This window comes from Gadus macrocephalus, chromosome 21 (assembly GCF_031168955.1).
Source record: "Gadus macrocephalus chromosome 21, ASM3116895v1".
Taxonomy (NCBI): domain Eukaryota; kingdom Metazoa; phylum Chordata; class Actinopteri; order Gadiformes; family Gadidae; genus Gadus; species Gadus macrocephalus.
In genome coordinates this window covers 17,832,011-17,850,570 of record NC_082402.1, presented here as the reverse complement: position 1 = coordinate 17,850,570, position 18,560 = coordinate 17,832,011, and the positions used below count along the sequence as shown (strand labels likewise).

Here is an 18,560-nt window from a genome sequence, read left to right as displayed (position 1 = left end):
TTTGTACTGTATATCAGAAATGATCACCCTGTACCACACTGCTGACTTGTTGATGTTTTGTGAGCACTCACGCATTTCTCTAGGTATCTTAAGTTTCCTACTGGAGTCATCAAAACTTTGGACTTTGTTGTTGTAAGAAATATTGTGTTGCAAAAACACTTTGTGTCTTACCCTTACCGTTACCCTAACCTTAACCCCAGTAACATTTCTTCATCATAAACTACAAGTTACGCAAAATGGCATGCAAACATCCAGTCCAATATGAAAGAAAAAAGCTAGCTTCATTAAGGAATCGAACCCCTTATCCCCGCGTTAATGAGCTGTTCTCTGACCACTAACCCATCAGGTCTTAGTACATGCGATTCAAGAGTTAACCACTTGACAATCTTTAAACTTCGGTTGCCTAGAAATTGTAAAGACAGTGATGTGAGTACATTGTGCGAGTATCCGTCACTCGCGATGTGTGCGCAGTCCAAAATGAAAGAAAAAACCTTGCATCACTAGGGAATCGAACCCCAAATCATCAGTTGGTCGTTGGTAACTGTAAACAAAGAGATCGCATTTTGTTTAACTGCTAACTAACAAACGGGTTTATGTGTTCACTGAACAAAGATTATGGAAATAAAAGACCACTTTTCCATTAGAAAAATCTTCAGAACCATTATTACCAACCCATAGACACTAAAAGCCAAAACCTTTCTCACATGCATGCACACCAATCGCGAGTGACGGCTACGCGCACACATGCACACCCATAGCGAGTGACGTAGGACGTAAAGTCCCGCCCAGGTCGAAGTGGCGTCGATTTAGAGAGTCCCGTGTGTCATCAGCGTGTGTCATCATGACAGCGCCTCCGGCACCGACGTATCGAAACTTAGATCAGCGGAGGCTCTCGCTGGTCCAAGAGGAAGACCATCGTTATCGTTTTTAAGAAAAAAATTGAAAAATAAAACCGAGATTTTTTTCAAAGTGATAAATTATTATAAATAATTATTATTATAAAGTTGCCCCCCCCCGATAGCATCGACTATCGGCAATCGCTAGGGGGCGCTATCGGACGATGGAAGTTTGTAGACGATTGCCCAACCCTATCTGACACTTTGCAGTTACACGGTAAAAAAAAAAGCTCTTAGCCAGAGGCTCTTAGTCTCTGGCTGGTTGGCCAACCCTGCACTATAGATTAAGTCAGGGGTAAATGCTGATTGGAGATTTCAAAATGTATGATGCGTTTTCTTCATTGCAATGAAGTTAAAGTGAAAAATAATCTACATGATGTTAAACACTCTTTACTCTACTTTCCTGCTATGCTTTTCTTTAACGCCTTTCTTAGGTCTTTCTTCCTAAAATTCGTATCCCTGCGTATGAATATACTGAATCAAGAACTGGATTTTTAATCGAATCGTGAGATACCGAAAGATAACATCACTAGTGCAAAGTATTGATGAGCTTGTTTGACGGAACACCCAAAGAGAAATCCCACAAGTCAAAAGAAAATACATTAACTACCTGTTCTACTCATGTTTTTAAATAACATTACATGATGAATTCAGAAAGGGCATTTTGGTATCTCTTGGCCTCTTTCAACATTGAAATGGCTGCAATATATTTTTGTTATTAAACCCTTCAATTATGAAGGGCCATTCAATTATGAAACAAAGGACAAAATAATGGTCTGGACGGGCAAGAGGAACTGGCTTCTTTTAGTTTTTTTGTGCTACAGAAAATCCCCCAGCATGCGATCTGTTCCTATGCCGTATGTTACCATGCCCTGGTGCGGGCGTGAACGGACAGCAGATTATGCTGAGCTGTAGAGACAACTGGCAGAAGGATCTCCCCATGACACAGGTATGTTGGCACTAATTAACACACACACACACACACCCACCCCCCCCTACCCCCCCTTTGGATGGCTCCTACTCTTCGAGCTGATCAGTTGAGTCAATGAAATATGTCTAAATCCACACTTCCATTCCACATGGCAGATGATTTGTTGATCTAGTTGCTCCAGGGTTGTTTACCAGATATTTGTTATGCCTTTCTGAATTAAAGCGCTCTCTCTCTCTCTCTCTCTCTCTCTCTCTCTCTCTCTCTCTCTCTCTCTCTCTCTCTCTCTCTCTCTCTCTCTCTCTCTCTCTCTCTCTCTCTCTCTCTCTCTCTCTCTCTCTCTCTCTCTCTCTCTCTCTCTCTCTCTCTCTCTCTCTCTCTCTCTCTCTCTCTCTCTCTCTCTCTCTCTCTCTCTCTCTCTCTCACACACACAGAACCTATACCCTTGCTCGCCCATTTTATCCTTTGGTTAGGTAGCAGTGTGAACCGCTGGAACAACTCTTAGATGTTTCTCAAAGCCCAGACAAGCGCTGCTGCTGAAACACACAGTTGAACACATGCATGCACATGTTGCACAGTCCTCCCATTAGGGAGAACACATTAAACATTCACAGTTAGTTTGTGCAGAAAGCAACCATCTAAAAACAATCGAAATCCGCCAATGTATCTATCACCGACATTTCTGTATGTTACATCTAGGCCATTTGATATAAAATGTACAGGAAAAAATGATTTCTCTGTACTAGGGATCGACCGATACATCGGCTCTATATATTTAGAGCCGATATTTAGAGCCGATACTGCTTGTGCTCCCTCAATCATAAAAATTACACTGATAACAAATGTTACAAGTCTCAATTTAAAAAAAGGAACATTTATTGAACTTCAATATAAAAAACAATATTTAATAAATAGTAAAAACAGGTGAGGTAGAACAAGTAAGAACAAGTAGATGAACAATATTTAACAATTATTAAAAACAGGTGAGTTAGAACAAGTAAAAAAAAAAAAATAAAAAAAAAACGTGGCGAAAAAAATATCGGCGAAAATCAGCCGCGTATCGGCCGATACCGATACACGTAAAAAAAACGCGAATATCGGCCGATAATATTGGCCGACCGATATATCGGTCGATCCCTAGTCTGTACATTTACACAATTGGGCTTTCAAAATGAATTAGCCGCCAAGCTAATGGGTTAGCCGCCAGGCTGCAGTATTTAGAACAAGATCTACACACCTGAATGAAGACACACTTTCTGTGTATTGAAAACAATGATAAAAATGTTTTAATAAATGGTAAAATAGTAACTTGGCCACCCTTGTTTTTCATACTAAGTATTATACTATAATTTCTGTTAACAAAAATGTATGCCATCACTAATGTATGCCACACGGAGCCATACCTGGGCCTAGATTCACATGGAGTATGATGTTCTTCATAGCCTGATTGGTGCTTAGCCGTGTTGATTGATTGAGCCAAGACCAACCAGGACATTGCAACATGAGATCAAAACCAGCTGGCAGCCGACCAGGGAATGTGGTAGACATAAAAAGATTATTCTACATGTACCGTCACTGCGTGTTTGGCAAAAAACTCCCCTCTAGCTGTAGTGGAATTAAACATTATGGCAGTAATATTACAATTGACAACAGAAATATTGTGAAAACTGTAGATACCTCAGTAATAACATCACCTTCATTATCTGCTATCCAACATAGCAACTCCCCAAACATCTATCAAGTCAGACCAAGTACTACATGAATCACTCACCAGTGCACGAAAACACATCCATAACAAGTACTACATGAATCAGTCACCAGTGCACGCAAACACATCCAAAACAAGTACTACATGAATCAGTCACCAGTGCACGAAAACACATCCATAACAAGTACTACATCAATCACTCACCAGTGCACGCAAACACATCCAAAACAAGTACTACATGAATCAGTCACCAGTGCACGAAAACACATCCATAACAAGTACTACATGAATCACTCACCAGTGCACGAAAACACATCCATAACAAGTACTACATGAATCAGTCACCAGTGCACGCAAACACATCCAAAACAAGTACTACATCAATCACTCACCAGTGCACGAAAACACATCCAGAACAAGTACTACATCAATCACTCACCAGTGCACGAAACACATCCAGAACAAGTACTACATCAATCACTCACCAGTGCACGAAACACATCCAGAACAAGAAAACAAGAGCTAAAGTGAGAGGGGGTTCATTTCAGGAAAGCAGAAGGTCTTGGAGACAAACACTAAATGTCCTATCATCTTGCCCCTTATACCTCTGCTGTGGGAATAGTACTACTGGGAGAAGTTAAATGGGTATTGGAAAGCGCTGTTTGCAAGATGTAAACTGACAGAGTAACTGTCAGTTGTTGTTGCCAATTGACGGTTGCCATTGTTATAATTGTTATTACAAAATGGGATACACAACTGACTTTACGTCATTAGTTGCCTTTTCTGATTTTAGATTATATTCACCTTGCTACAAGGTTGCGTATCGGCACTGATATCCGATTAACATGCTCCTGATTTGATTAGATTCCAATTCAATCCATTATTTTAGGGATATGTCAGCTACAATACAAAAGTGCTTTGATATGAGAGGGTATTTCACACTAATACTGTGAACTATACATCCTCTAACTAAGTGTATCAGTAAAAAGGTTCATTGTAACATTAATCTGGCCAAAAGACAAATTAAATGATTCAATAGCATTTACAATAGAGCTGTTCTCCAAAAGTCAACTAGTCAAATGGTCAATAGGTGAGCCCTAAGTCGACTATTAATTAACCAGATACAATAGGTCTGTATAACCAGCATTATAATAACTCAATAAAACAAGATTAATCATGGGAAGGAGAAAATAATTATAAAAAGGAAGACTGCAGCTTCAGGAGGGGACGTTTTCATATCAGATCTGGCCAGCTTGTCTGCAACACAATGACTCCAATCAATATGACAATAATTAGTAAAAAAAAAAAGATTGAGTGTTCTATCGTTTATTGATCTTGATTGGAAATTAATTAACCGTAATAAAGCTATCTCAGCTGGATAAAAATGGGACAATCTGTGCTGACAGCAGTGTTAATTAAGAACTGAAACCCGAAACAGGCCCTGGACCCCTGGACCCACAGTGGCCTGGACCCCTGGACCCACAGGGCCGTCGACCCCTGGACCCCTGGACCCACAGGGCCGTCGACCCCTGGACCCCTGGACCCACAGGGCCCTTGACATCTGGACCCACAGGGCCGTCGACCCCTGATCGACCCCCCTCGACCCCCTCAGCATGAATATTGGGTGAAAAGCTGGGGGAAAGTTATCCTCGGGAACACCTCTAATTTTCTGTCTCTAGTACTATTATTTGAAAATTGTCTGTTATGATGTGCAGAGTTCATGCACACTAGTGACACTAGATGCAGAAAACACATTTCCTGGAAGTGTATCTCCCATTGTTTTCATGTAGAACTATCGCTTTTCAAACGTTTAGTTTTAGAGTACATAGGTTAGAGAGTTGAACATAGATACATACATTGGTCAATTAGTGACATAACATTAGTTTTACCACGCAAGTGTTAGCAGTATGTTACTTTACAATTGGATTGCAATACTTAATACCTAAATTTGTTCAATTAAGTAGGATAGCAGTCCTACAGTGAAAAACAGAACAGTAGGATAAAAGTGTGGTTCATCAAGATGCTGGCAAGGTGCTTCAGGACTGCAGAAACAACCAGGCCACCCATGTCTCGAGGTTAAGAGCATGCAGCTCTTTATACTTTCATTGTTTTTCTCAGATGATTTGCATCGAGTTCTTTAACTTCCGTCAGCTTTACAGACATTGTCTACTTTTACTCATCTGCTCTCTTTCCACTCCATATTCTTTCTCTTGCCATCTCTTGCCCTTCCCTCCCCTCTCCTGATAGTCTTCAGCCTCTCTCCCACCCATATCAGTCACAAGAGGAGACTGTGGAACATGAAGGTTGAATTATTATGAATATTTAGATTGAAGTTAATATTTTAGCAGTTGTGGAATTATCCAGAAAACTGGAAGAGCCTCCAAAGGAGGTGGTAAAAATCACAACTACTGTCCAAGCACGGGACAACACTGAAGCATTTTCAGAAATATATCTTGGTTCTAGTCATATTCAGGATGACAGCAGGCAAAACTATCTAGACCAGGGATGGGCATTATTCTTCATTGAGGGCCACATAAGAAATTCAGAATGCCTTTGAGGGCCGACGAATTCGGTCATGTCTTGACTCTTAACCATTAGATAGGGTTATAAAAACTATATTGCTGCAACTCTAATTAAGCATTTGTAATTAAAAGTCACACCAAATTAATGTGAATAAAAAACAGAATTACATATTGTACAGTTTGGTTTACAAGTAACTATATATTTTTTTGAACCCACATCTGCATCCATACCAAGTGCACTGACCTTAAAAAGTATTGTAGTGCATCCACCTTTGATAATGTGGCCATTACAACCCACACATGAAAGAAAATAGGTAGGAGCCAAGTCTCTGATGGGCCTGAACAAGTGCACTGAAGTCAGATGTAATACCTGATGTGGCTCTGCGCAGCACAGCTGGCAGTTGTTCATCACTGGGCATCCGTGGCATAATGGTGAAGGAGTTGGACTGGTAACTGGAGGGTGGCCAGTTCGAATCCTGAAAAAATCCACGGATGAGGTGCCCTTGAGCAAGGCATCTGAAACCCCCACCTGCTCCCCGGGCGCTGCACCGCGGCAGCCCACTGCTCCGGTAGTGCCGGTGTGCCCCCATGTGTGTGCCCCCATGTGTGTGCCCCCATGTGTGTGCCCCCATGTGTGTGCCCCTCTGTGTGTGGACCTCTGTGTGTGTATGTGTTCACCGGCTACCCGGATGGGTCAAAAGCAGAGAAAGAATTTCCCCCTAAAAAGGGATGAATAAAGGACTTAACTTAACTTAACTGAGAGTGGATCTGTGTCTGGACTTTTTATACTTCATCAATAAGAAGCTTGAATGAAACTTGTTGCTAAACCACTACATGCTCCTCATCACCATTATGCACCAGCAGTTTTCACAATAAAAAGCCCTTCTCCTTTTCCGATATTTAACTGCTTACAAGGAGTTTTTACAAAGATAAATAAATAAAAAATAGGATTAGAATTATTTCTGAGTGGCAGACTGTGTTCCAAAAAGGGAACAGAGTAAAAGAAAAAAAACCGATTTATATTTCTTTAAGATCTTTCTATGGAAATGGAGAATAATCGCAATAATGATGACGTGTTTGGTTTGGCTATTTCCCCCCTCCTTAACTCTGCCCTTCTGTTCCGTTTGTCTGCTTTCTGGCTGAGAGTTTATCTGAAAGTTTTAAATGTAGGCAGAATGAATTAACAGAATCCTTAAGTGCTGAGTCATTGTGTTTCACCGTCGCCTTCAGGATAAGATTGTCTTAAGTAAAAATACGTCACAAAAATGTGTTATCCCTACCTGGTTTTAAACTACACTCTCTAGAAGTTTAGTTTTTGTAATTGTGACACTCATATCTGTGTAGACATGCATTCCTGTGCAACCATACAAATGATCGATTAAACCGTTCGGGAGTCTTCTAGTCAACTCTCACTCTGCAAATTAAGAGTTACGATCAATATGTCTGCCCTTTCCCCCCTCTTTCCGCTGGAGTGCAGAAATATTAGCTGGCTGGGTGAGGATCAAAGAGGTATAGCCTAATGGACATTTGTTGAAGAAACATGTACCCTATATGGCATCCATGCCCCCTACTGAGAATGGTCAGTAAGAGGGAATGTTGTCATTGTTTTGACATAGTGGAGATTGGTCGTGTTTGACGGCACAAAGCGGGAAAGAACAAGGATTGGGCAGCATTGGCAGAGGAGTACACTCTTGATGAAAGTGATTTTTTGGAGAGCCATGCACAGTGGTTCATAGGGTCCAGATGTATGCCAGTTCCTAATGCACTTGTGTCAGAGACTGGAGAGAAACAGTGGCAAGACAGGTGATGGCTCAATCATCGGCAATTCTTGTCAATAGACAGTTCTCTATCACAATTATGTGGTTCACAAAGAAATCATTCAATATAAGTAACAATAATAATAAATAACTAACTAATAAATAACAAATATCTTATTATTACATTCTGTCACATTTCTTGTCATTCCTAATGACTAACATTAGGAATGCAAGTAAGGGTTAGGGTAAGTAACATTCTTAAATCTACCTAGAACGCACAACAATTAAAAAACTTGCGTACAAACCTTTGCTCGTTTGGCAAGCATTGCGTTGTAAGAGGCCAGAGATTACTTTACCTTTTAACATAAGCACTCTATACAAACATTTCCAGCTTGATTACGTTTTCAGTAGGGACAATGGTCTCTGGTCCTTGGTTGGGACATCCCTATCCCCATCCCCATTTTCTAGTGCTCCCCAAACATCCCTACGAAGAGATAAAATGTAAACATCCTATGTGGAGTATATTCCCCATCTAGGCCAAACAGGGACTCGTGGCCTCAGAGCTCTCCATGTCTTTCTCTTTGCCTCACCCTTCTTTAGGTGAGGCCGGTCACCTGCTCCAGACCCATACACCCTTGCTTCATTACCTAGAATAATCGCTGGGATTACTTCGATTCCTAGGTCTGTTCGCACTGACTGGTGAACAGCCAGTAAGAATAAAAGAGTCCAAATGGCACCAGCACTCACAATCTTCCTGCCTGCTGGATCCATCCTGTCTGAGCTAATGCAACGTACACATGGGCAGAGCTGGCGGCGTGAAAACGCCAACTCATCCGAGTGAGCAGGGGGAGAGATTGAAAAATAAATGGTTGTGTACGTTTGATTGACATGTTATGATCCTGGGTATTGATTAAATTTTGAGGGACAGAATTTGCCAGACGTAGTTTCCAAAAGACTATTCAAAATTCAACTTAACATTCATATTATTTCCTGATGATATGCATGTATAAACCTGTGCTCCTTGGAGCAGTGGGCTGGTTGGATACGTCAAACTTCTGATAATATAATGAATAATATATAAATAGTATTACTATTATCTACAAAATATTTTTGAACAAAAAAGGTACCTTGCTTTCAGTCTCACTCCAAACAGCTCAGGATGGGGATAAATATACCTATTCCTGCGAGCCGAGTACTCTGTACTTCCACAATACTTTTCCTTTTTTCCCAGAATGTTTTTTATAAAACAGCCATCTTCGCCCGCCCTAGGAGTTGTTAACTTCCTCTATGTTTACAGTTTAACACTGGGACTGCCACTACCAATCTTTCTGGAAATGATGAATCATTCAATTTCATTATTAAATAGCCATCCAATCTGTTTTCATCCCATTTTTTATTGACTTGGTTGGATTTAAGCAAAATAATTCTGGAATTTATTTGTGCCTGAAATTTTTTGGTGAATATTGGTGGAACAATTCCCCCCCAAAACCCTATCTCCCCTTTCCATTTGCAATAAAGTTTCCCGGCGTACTGTCTATCAATGTATTATTCGAAAACATGTGCCTACTTAAAATGTACAATTGGTCAAAAGTGTGTCAAGTAAAGGTTTCATTTCCTCTTCATGGGTATTCAGAGGTCTTGGCAGCCCTATTTCGTACCTAAATGTTAGAAGGAAGAAAACTAAACGGCTTCACAAAAAGCAGATAAAAAAAACTGATGTGCAACACAGGTTGCAATTCAAGAGTTTGTCAGTGACAACAACATCTATTTACGAGCAGGGCATACAATATCACAACAACCTAACGATTTCAAAATGCACAGAATGCTTGAGGGCTTTATTCATCACAACAGGCAGGTTACCACCCTCTCGACTTAAAGGCCCTGTGTGTTTCTGCCCTTACAGTTGAAGGTGTTTAACATCGTCTGTTTTCAGTTCAGCCAGAGTTTCTTCCCAAGTCAATGTGTAATAAGTTTCAGACCGAGGGGCAATATAGACCATCAGCTTAGTGCAGCGCCATCTTACTGACAAGGCCTCTCAAGAAAGGACCATCTGCACAACATAGCTACTTTCATTTGCTGTGACATAACTTCTCCATAGCTAGCACGCAATAGAAGTGCTTCCTGCTATCTGGATGGGATTTATTTTTACAGTAACTTACTGGCACAAATGTAGAGGTAGAACAAAATATTTAGCAAATTGCACACCAAAAATTACTACATATGCGTTTTATTTGTTAGGAATGCACAATAGTGTTTATCTTCTAATCTAGTCACTACATTTTTATCTTTACCGTTAATGGTTTAAAAACGGATTGGGTTCAAATTCCACTCAATAAGCTTGACCCATGCATAACGCATTAAAGGACAATTCCTAGGGATGCACCGAATTTTCGGCCACCGAAATCTTTCGGCCGAAAATGGCCCAAAAGCGCATTTTCGGTTTTCGGCCGAAATACTTTTATCACCGAAAAAACACAGCCGAAACAGAGATTTGTGATGACGCAAACAAAAAGCGCGGCCAGCACACTCTTGTTCTGGACAAAAATTGCAATGCCTTGATTTTAATGAAGATAGTACACAGTCATAGCCATAAATGCAATGGTAGTAGGGTTGCCGCGGTGTGGACATTTTCACACAGAGTAATACACTCGTGTCAACACCGGTGTTACCGAGTATAAACGGCATAAACTTTGAAACTAGGTCAACCGCCATCTTCTCCGTCAACTCGCTGTCACCAATTCTCGGTGACAGGGTTTTATAACGTTCTATATATAATAGTATAATATCATTTTAGATATGATATCACGTCCAAAAGCTCTGTGCGCTTCCGGATGGCCGTAGCGCGGGGAGCTCTCGTAGGGATTGGGCTTCGCGGGGTTTGTTTACGGCGTTGCTATGGTTACCGGTATTGTGCGTTCCAAAGCTTTATTAGGTAGCCTATCTATTAGGTTTGTATATATTTATTCTTTTATGAAAAAACACATCAAAAATAAAACAATGCAAAGACAAACTGCCAAGCTTTTATTTTTTTATCAAATAGGCCTAAAAATGACGCCAAATTCTTTTATTACTGGAAAAAAATGATAAAAAATAACTTGTTGTTGACGGTGTGCAACACCGATAATACCGTATACCGCGGCAACCCTAAATAGTACTAATAATTGGCATAATAATTTATTTCGGTGTTTCGGTTTTCGGCCTTGGTTTCCTTATTTTCGGTTTACGGTTTCGGCCAAGAATGTTCATTTCGGTGCATCCCCAACAATTCCGGTATTTTGAACATTGAGCCCCCTTTCTGGTTTGTCTAGGATGAAATAGAGTTGTTAACACTGAAATTTGGAATATTGGTCCTGTCTCGAGAATTTTGGCTAATTTCGAATCGCCCCTGCCTGATTCACAATGGCTGGCTGGCTATGTTTATCACAAACACCCCTTAACGTTCATTTTCAGAAATGGGAAACTCAAGAGGGGTTAGTGGTTATCTTTATACCACGTACTACTAAAATGTAAATTCTCTCTTTTCAAAACGCCCCCTCAAGCGTTTTATTTTATTTATGTATTTTTTGCAGGAGAAGGAGGAGTGGGCAGCTGAAATGAGTCTTAGCCCGGCATTATAACTGATAAATACGAATTGTTGTCCAGTTGGCAGGAGGAGTGTAATTTAAAGATCACATATAGAGAATCATCGGGGGGAGTTATTAACTTATACTTCCATGGTCGGTAAACAATGCGACTGTGCTCGCTCAGACCTCTCGGTGATGATGCTCCAATGCTAGGTAACGAGAATATTTCTCCATCCAGCACGACATGCACGAGGGAGTGGCTAGGCGCCCATGATGCGGAAGCAAATCTCTCCTTGATGTTCCTCTGCGCCATTGAGCAGTTTTCATAGGAATGAATGGGCGGCCATGTTTTAGTCCGCTGTCCTTTCTTTAATAGGTCCATGGCTAGAACCGAGCGAAAAGACAGCAACCACCCCCCCTTTCTGTTTCCGGCCCGGTTTCCGTTTCATTTACAAAATGCCAAATAAAAACACGACAGAAACTGTATTTCGCTGCGAAACTTAATGAGGAATATCCACGAACACCACTAACCACTCGATGAGTTTCACATTTCTAAAAAACAAAGGTAATGGGTTGTTTGTGAATGCCCATAGCCAGCCAGTGTGAAGCAGGCAGGGGCGATTCGAAATAAGCCAAATACTGGAGACAGGGCCAATATTCAAATTTCGGTGTTAACCACTCCATTTCATCCTAGACAAACCAGAAAGGGGGATCATTGTTCAACATACCAGAATTGTCCTTTAACTATGTCTTTTCGAAGATTTTGTATTCTGCAGACTCAATAAATACATTAACCAGAGAATATATCAGGTGAAAGGAGCATTGCATTATCTGTCTATTATTAAGGAGAGGTTGATGTGGACGGTTACAGCGCCTCCTTCACAGAAGTGTGAAACCTAAAGCTCTGGTACTGAAATCAGCACGGTTAAAATACAAAAAAGGGGGGCCCTGAGTATTGACCATAGATAGTATATAAAGTGGATGTAGCATCCGGGCAGACCTCAGTTATTCCAACTGCATCCAATTCTCTTGGCTTATGAGCGTCGCCATCTTGTCATAGTTTGACTCCGCCTCATTTCCTCTAACCAAAAAAGGGCATTGATGTGACGTCGGGGGGAGGGAGATACGCCCATCTAGGTGACGTACACCGTATTAGCTTGTAGCTCATTAGTATTTAAACCATCGATTGGTACAGTTGACCGCAGAGCAAGGCATCTTGACCCCGGAATGAACAATAGGAATGAACGCAGTCGAGTTCAAAAGGACGGTGATAGCATGCTAATCCTGAAAACTAGCCCTCGAGTCGAGGTGAGAGTCAGCAGCTAGCTGTCACACAAGAGGCCGCCCCAACCTCCAGGCAACCTCCAATAAAGTAAAAACTAGCCAGCAAAAAAAAATAAATCAACAGTGTCAACAGTGTCCCCCCAGTGTCGTCGTGGAGATATTAACTAAACATACTGACTAGAATGGTCTTTTGGACCAGGCTGTACATAGGTAAGACTAAGACTGTGAAAACAGTATTTCAGAATTGCTTACTTTTGGTACCACCTCGTAGTGGCCACCCAGTGCTACTGCAATGTTTGTCACTTCCGCATTGGATACTGGTAGAACTCGAACTCACCGAAACAACACGGCCGAAACAGAAATTTGTGATGATGCAAACAAAAAGCGCGGCCAGCACACACTTGTCTGGATAAGCGCCAATATGTCTGCGGCGTGGACGTTTTTCAATATTTCTGACCCACGTATAACGATTTGCAAAAATTGCAATGCCTTGATTTTAATGAAGTTAGTACACAGTCATAGCCATAAATGCAATGGCACTAGGGTTGCCGCGGTGTGGACAAGTTCACACCGAGTAATACACCGGTATTACCGAGTATAAACGGTATAAACTTTGAAACTAGGTCAACCGCCATCTTCTCCGTCAACTCTCCTCTCACACTCTGTGACAGCGTCTGGCAGTGCGCCAATTCTCGGTGACAGCGTCTTTCTTATAACGTTCTATCTATAATAGTAATATAGTTGTACATATAATATCACCGCCAAAAGCTCTGTGCGCCTCCGGATGGCCGTAGCGCGGGGAGCTCTCGTAGGGATTGGGCTTTGCGGCGGGGGTTTGTTTACCGGCGTTGCTATGGTTACCAGTCTTGTGTACACACACACACACACACACACACACACACACACACACACACACACACACACACACACACACACACACACACACACACACACACACACACACACACACACACACACACACACACACTTTTTTTAGATACAAAATAACTCGGTGTTGGCCTCAACATCGGTAATGGTACTAATAATTGGCATAATAATTTCTTTCGGTGTTTCGGTATTCGGCCTTGGTTTCCTCATTTTCGGTTTCGGCCAAGAACTTTCATTTCGGTGCATCCCTAGTATTGACTCAGAAATCTAAATCAGTCAGGCATCTCATTTGCATACATGATGATGAAACCAACGTCAACTTTCAAGAAATATAAACCTTTGCACGGTTGGTTGGAGAGAAAATGCCTTTGATGCAGCAACCTCACTTTCTGTGTTTCATTTCACCGTTCGGATCTCCAGCTGCCACATCAGTTTCAGGGGGCAGGAGTACTTTCCTGGACAGACATCTCCTCCAGCCAATCAGTGTAGCAATACAGGTGCACAATCAAAGTGCACTGTTCAGTGGATACACATGAAGAAGAACGGCAAAAACGTCCTTCCTCCGAGAAAGTGCTAAAACTTGTTCAGATTCAATTTGTACATATTGAGTCTATTTCTGCATAACTAAACTTGTGAATGTGTTTCCTCTACTAATATTAACGTTGCCGCTCGCTGCTTTGGGAGACGCCATAACTGCATTGCCAGAGGCAGACCGCATTTACATCATCAACTAAAACACAGTCCCTGATTGGCCCGATTACAGCATCAACTACGACGCAGTCCCTGATTGGCCCGATTACTTGGTAATTCCAGGATATGGATGTTGGGAGCTAGAGGCCCGGACTGATCTGTGTAGCTGAACAGAATGTGAGGTTAAGTGATCAGGATGGTGCACAGGCTACCAACTACATCTGTAGAGATAAATCATTATAATGAATTACTTTCTCATAAGCGTTGTTTCAAACACGCCCAATTCAACCAGATAAGTCTTTTGAGTCAGGAACATTTCGGCCATGAAAAAGTGTTGTTGACAAATGGACCTCCCCCGGTTTCAAAACAGCAATTCACAAATCTTGACCTGTGTAAAGCCACATCCATTTAGATGAATCAATGAATAACCAAAAAATGAAATCTGACGACCAGTGGGGCACTGAACTCTGTCTAAAATGTCAGATTCAACAGTATTCTTTTTTACTTGATCAGGAGTAAGAATGTTCTTGCTTTTCAGGATTGACCATTTAAATGACTATTAAATCAATAGGTGTGTGCACTGCACACACTGTTGGATAAACAGTCCTGGCTTTTAAGACTTCAGGCTTAGCCAAACAAGATAAAGTGCTCTGGGAAGGATGATCCAATGACAGAGCAAACTTTTGTGCTGCAGTCATGGGACGGTTGCAAAATGTTTACTATATCCATTAACGGATAACTATGCTCTTGGTAATCATTAACGGTAACCTATGTCATGTCACTAACCAAAGATAGCATTGGACTTTATTTGGTATCATTTATTTAGATAACGATTTCCATTGGTATTATTGTGTATTGTATCGATAATTAAAGGATAACCCAGTGGTTAGTATAAACATGTTTAAAAAAATGCTCCATACTCTACTCCATATAAAAGATAACCAACGACACAACAAGCCCTATGAGGCCCGAGGCATACCGGTTGAACCATCTGTACCAGGGGGCCGAATGAGCCTGGCTCCCAGGGACACTGGGAACCGGGCTTGGCAACGACTGTCCAAATGGCGATGCAATATGTGCCATGTTTGAACACAGACGATAAGGACAAGCTGCCCGATTACGCTTATTTGTGACCTACGATACATATTGGTATCCTACGAATTGGTGCTCTGTTCATATGGAAGGAGGGCAGTACAGACGGTGACCGGCATGGCATGGAGATGGAACCTATACTGGTCTGATTGGTTTGTAACCTATACTGGTCTGGCTGCTACCTATACTGGTCTGGCTGGTTTCCAGAGAGAGGTTACTTCTACAGAGTCTACATCTGGTCTCCCAGTACAGAATGTGGTTGATGATCCTACCTCCTTGACTTTAGCCCGTCTCTCCCTGGTCCGGGGGTCCGGGGGCTCCTGCCCCGTGGCCCCGGGGGGCCGCTGGTACTCCACGGGGGGCAGTCTGTCCACGTCCCCCCCATCCGGCCCCAGGCTGTCCCTCAGGACCTTCTCCTTCTCCTTCAGGATCTCCTGCTTGATCTCTTCGGGTCGTTTCTGCAGCGTGTCCTTGGCTTCTGTCAGGGCATCTTCGTGATCTTTGCGGATCTTGGCCAGGATCTTCTCGTCGTTGGCGGAGCCGGAGCCGCTGACGGTCCCGGTCCGAGTGTTGGTCTCCACCGCGGACGAGTGGAAGAACACCCCGCTGAGCAGCTTGGAGGAGTCGGGCAGAAAGAAGATGGCCCCGAAGCACAGCGTGATGAAGGCGCTGAACACCAGCAGTAGGATGAACCTCTCCGTCAGCCTGAAGGAGGAGGTCGGCCCGGCGGACTTCCTGCTCGGCGCGGCGGTGAACGGCAGCAGGGTGGCGGCGGGCATCGTCCCGTCTCTCCGGCGCCCAACCACCTACTAAACCAGTTTAAAGCTTCAGTCCGCTTCCGTCGCACCCGGGGTCGGCTCTCTGCGTCGTTCACCCGGTTATTAGTCCATATCCAGGACAGCGGTGAGCGTTAATGCGGACACAAGAACGATATGATCTCCCGTAAGAAAAGTTTCAAAGTGAACGAGTTCCCTCCGCGCCGTGCTGCCGCCTCCGTGCGACGACGCGTCTGCCCTCCGCCGCCAGCGGAAAGAGGCGCGGGCTGGCGCAGCTGACGCGTCGTTCAGCCAACCAGGAGCGGTGTTTCCAGAGGGCGGGAGCCAACCAGGAGCGGTGTTTCCAGGGGGCGGGTCGTCTCCGGCAGAGCCAATCAGGAGCGGTGTTTCCAGGGGGCGGGTCCTTAGCCTACTCCGTCCGCTCCAACGTTTCAAACTCGGACCAGACCTCAGCCTGTCTTTCTCGAACTGCGCCCTTGGTACAGACTGAGCTCCTGTTGCCGGGATCCCTCCGTATTCAGCGGACCAGTAGGAATAATAGTAAACCAATCACTTATTGTATAGGACTATTGGTTTCATTTTGCATTCCACAACAAGTAGGCGACGGCTCCATGCAGACGGTTAACCGCCTGATCCGTCACGTGACTGGTAGGAGTTTTGTCGCCGGGGGTGTAGAAGACGTGGCCTAATGACAGCACTGCTCAACACAACCATACACCTAGACGGCAGGTCTCTCTCTCACCCCCTCCCTCTTTCTTTCCCTCCCTCCCTCCCTCTCGCTCCCTCTCTCCCTCCCTCCCTCTCCATCCCCCTTCACTCTCTCTCTCTCCCCCTCTCTTTCTTTCTCTCCCTCTCTCTCTTCCGCTCCCTTTCTCCTCCCCCCTCCTTTCTTTCCCTCCCTTCCTCCCTCTCGCTCTCTCCCCCTCTTTCTCCCCCTCCCTCCGTCTCTCTATCCGCCCTCCCTCTCTCTCTCTCCCCCTCCCTCTCTTTTTCTCCCTCCCTCTATCCCCTCTCTCTCCATCCCCCTTCTTCTCCCTCTCTCTCCCCTCTCTCTCTCTCTCTCCCTCACACACATGCCCACACAATCAACTGGGTTTGCGAAGGGCCGTCAGTTAGACCCTAACTATAGAGACAGAGAGAGAGAGAGCACGTTTTTTTGGTTAACAACCAACTACAACGTAAACAAGTAGAACGATTGATAAATGTCTAATATTGTTTCCCCATTCGTATCATGCAAATATTTACCAATGCATGCCAATCAGGCATGGTTAAAAAGTACCTCAAGTCATGAAGAGCTCCGGCTGGCTCTGTGTTGAACAGCTCCATTTCTCTTGGGATGGACCACTGGGGCCTGGAGCCCGATACACCCACACAGCCCTGTCCCCGTTCAGCGCACAATCATCAGGGAACAACCTGGAAAAATGGACTGGCATCCTTTATAAAATGAAACATGAACTCTCGATTATCAGTTTGGTACGTGTTCCAACTGGTACTGTAAATATTACATTTGTGTCATCACTGTGTTAGGCTAAATGCTGTGTGTGTGTGTGTGTGTGTGTGTGTGTGTGTGTGTGTGTGTGTGTGTGTGTGTGTGTGTGTGTGTGTGTGTGTGTGTGTGTGTGTGTGTGTGTGTGTGTGTTGTGGCAACCCGCCCCCAACCCCTCGGGCTGGAGGGCCCAGGGGAGAGGTGGTGGAGGGCGTGTACCGGCGGCAGCCGACAGAGGGAGCCAGAGGCCGGCACTCCCGACACACTAACGAGGGGGATGGGAAACACCTGGGGGGGGAAGTGAGACACGCTATTAACCTGCGCTTTCCCGGATCCAGTGGGAGAGTCGGTGCGAGACGCTGGGAGGATAACGAGACCCACGAACGAGCGAGGGGAGGAGAACCGCGCCGCGCCCGGACCAAGCAGACCCACCAGAGACAGCTCAATCCTTGTTTCACTGTTTCCTAGCTCTCGGAGTTAGTGTATGATTTTCGTTTGCCCTCCGGGGAGATCGCTGTTCAGAATAAACGCCCTCCGGGCTTTGAACCAGCCGCCCCGTGTGGTGATTCCTTGCCTCACCCAGACATTCTCGGGCCCGGGTTGCCACATATGGTGGAGGATGCGGGCAACTTGACCTCGCTACGAATTACAAGGAATCACCCGCCCAACCCCGATGCAGAACCCGGAAGCCGCCGCCGCCGTGGCCGCTGCGCAGCGGCACCAGCGAGACACCGCGGAAAGCCTCGCTATTCTCCGAGAGGCGGTGATAAGGCTCACCCAGCAAGCGGGGCGCGAGGCTCCGACAGCCGCGCCAACCAGCCGCCTCACCAAGCTCGGACCGGACGACGACGTGGAGGCGTACTTGGAGGTATTCGAGAGGACGGCCCGACGGGAGCAGTGGCCGGAGGACCACTGGGCGCACATCCTGTCCCCCTTTCTTACCGGACCTGCCCAGCAGGCCAGCCAGGAC

The 18,560-nt window shown here is 44.2% G+C and overlaps 1 protein-coding gene and 1 long non-coding RNA gene across 2 annotated transcripts in view; one reads left to right on the top strand and one right to left on the bottom strand.

The window, feature by feature from the left end:
- Positions 1-16,820, bottom strand: part of man1a1 (mannosidase, alpha, class 1A, member 1) — a 99,673-nt gene extending 82,853 nt beyond the window's left edge. The window contains exon 1 of the mRNA XM_060042107.1: positions 15,601-16,820. Within this exon, the coding sequence (XP_059898090.1) occupies positions 15,601-16,107 (507 nt within the window). The 5' untranslated portion in view covers positions 16,108-16,820. The remainder of the gene's footprint in view (positions 1-15,600) is intronic.
- Positions 2,602-2,966, top strand: LOC132450136 (uncharacterized). Its single transcript, XR_009523802.1, has 2 exons — positions 2,602-2,753; positions 2,813-2,966. It is a non-coding gene; the product is annotated as an uncharacterized LOC132450136 (long non-coding RNA).
- Positions 16,821-18,560: the final 1,740 nt, after the last annotated feature.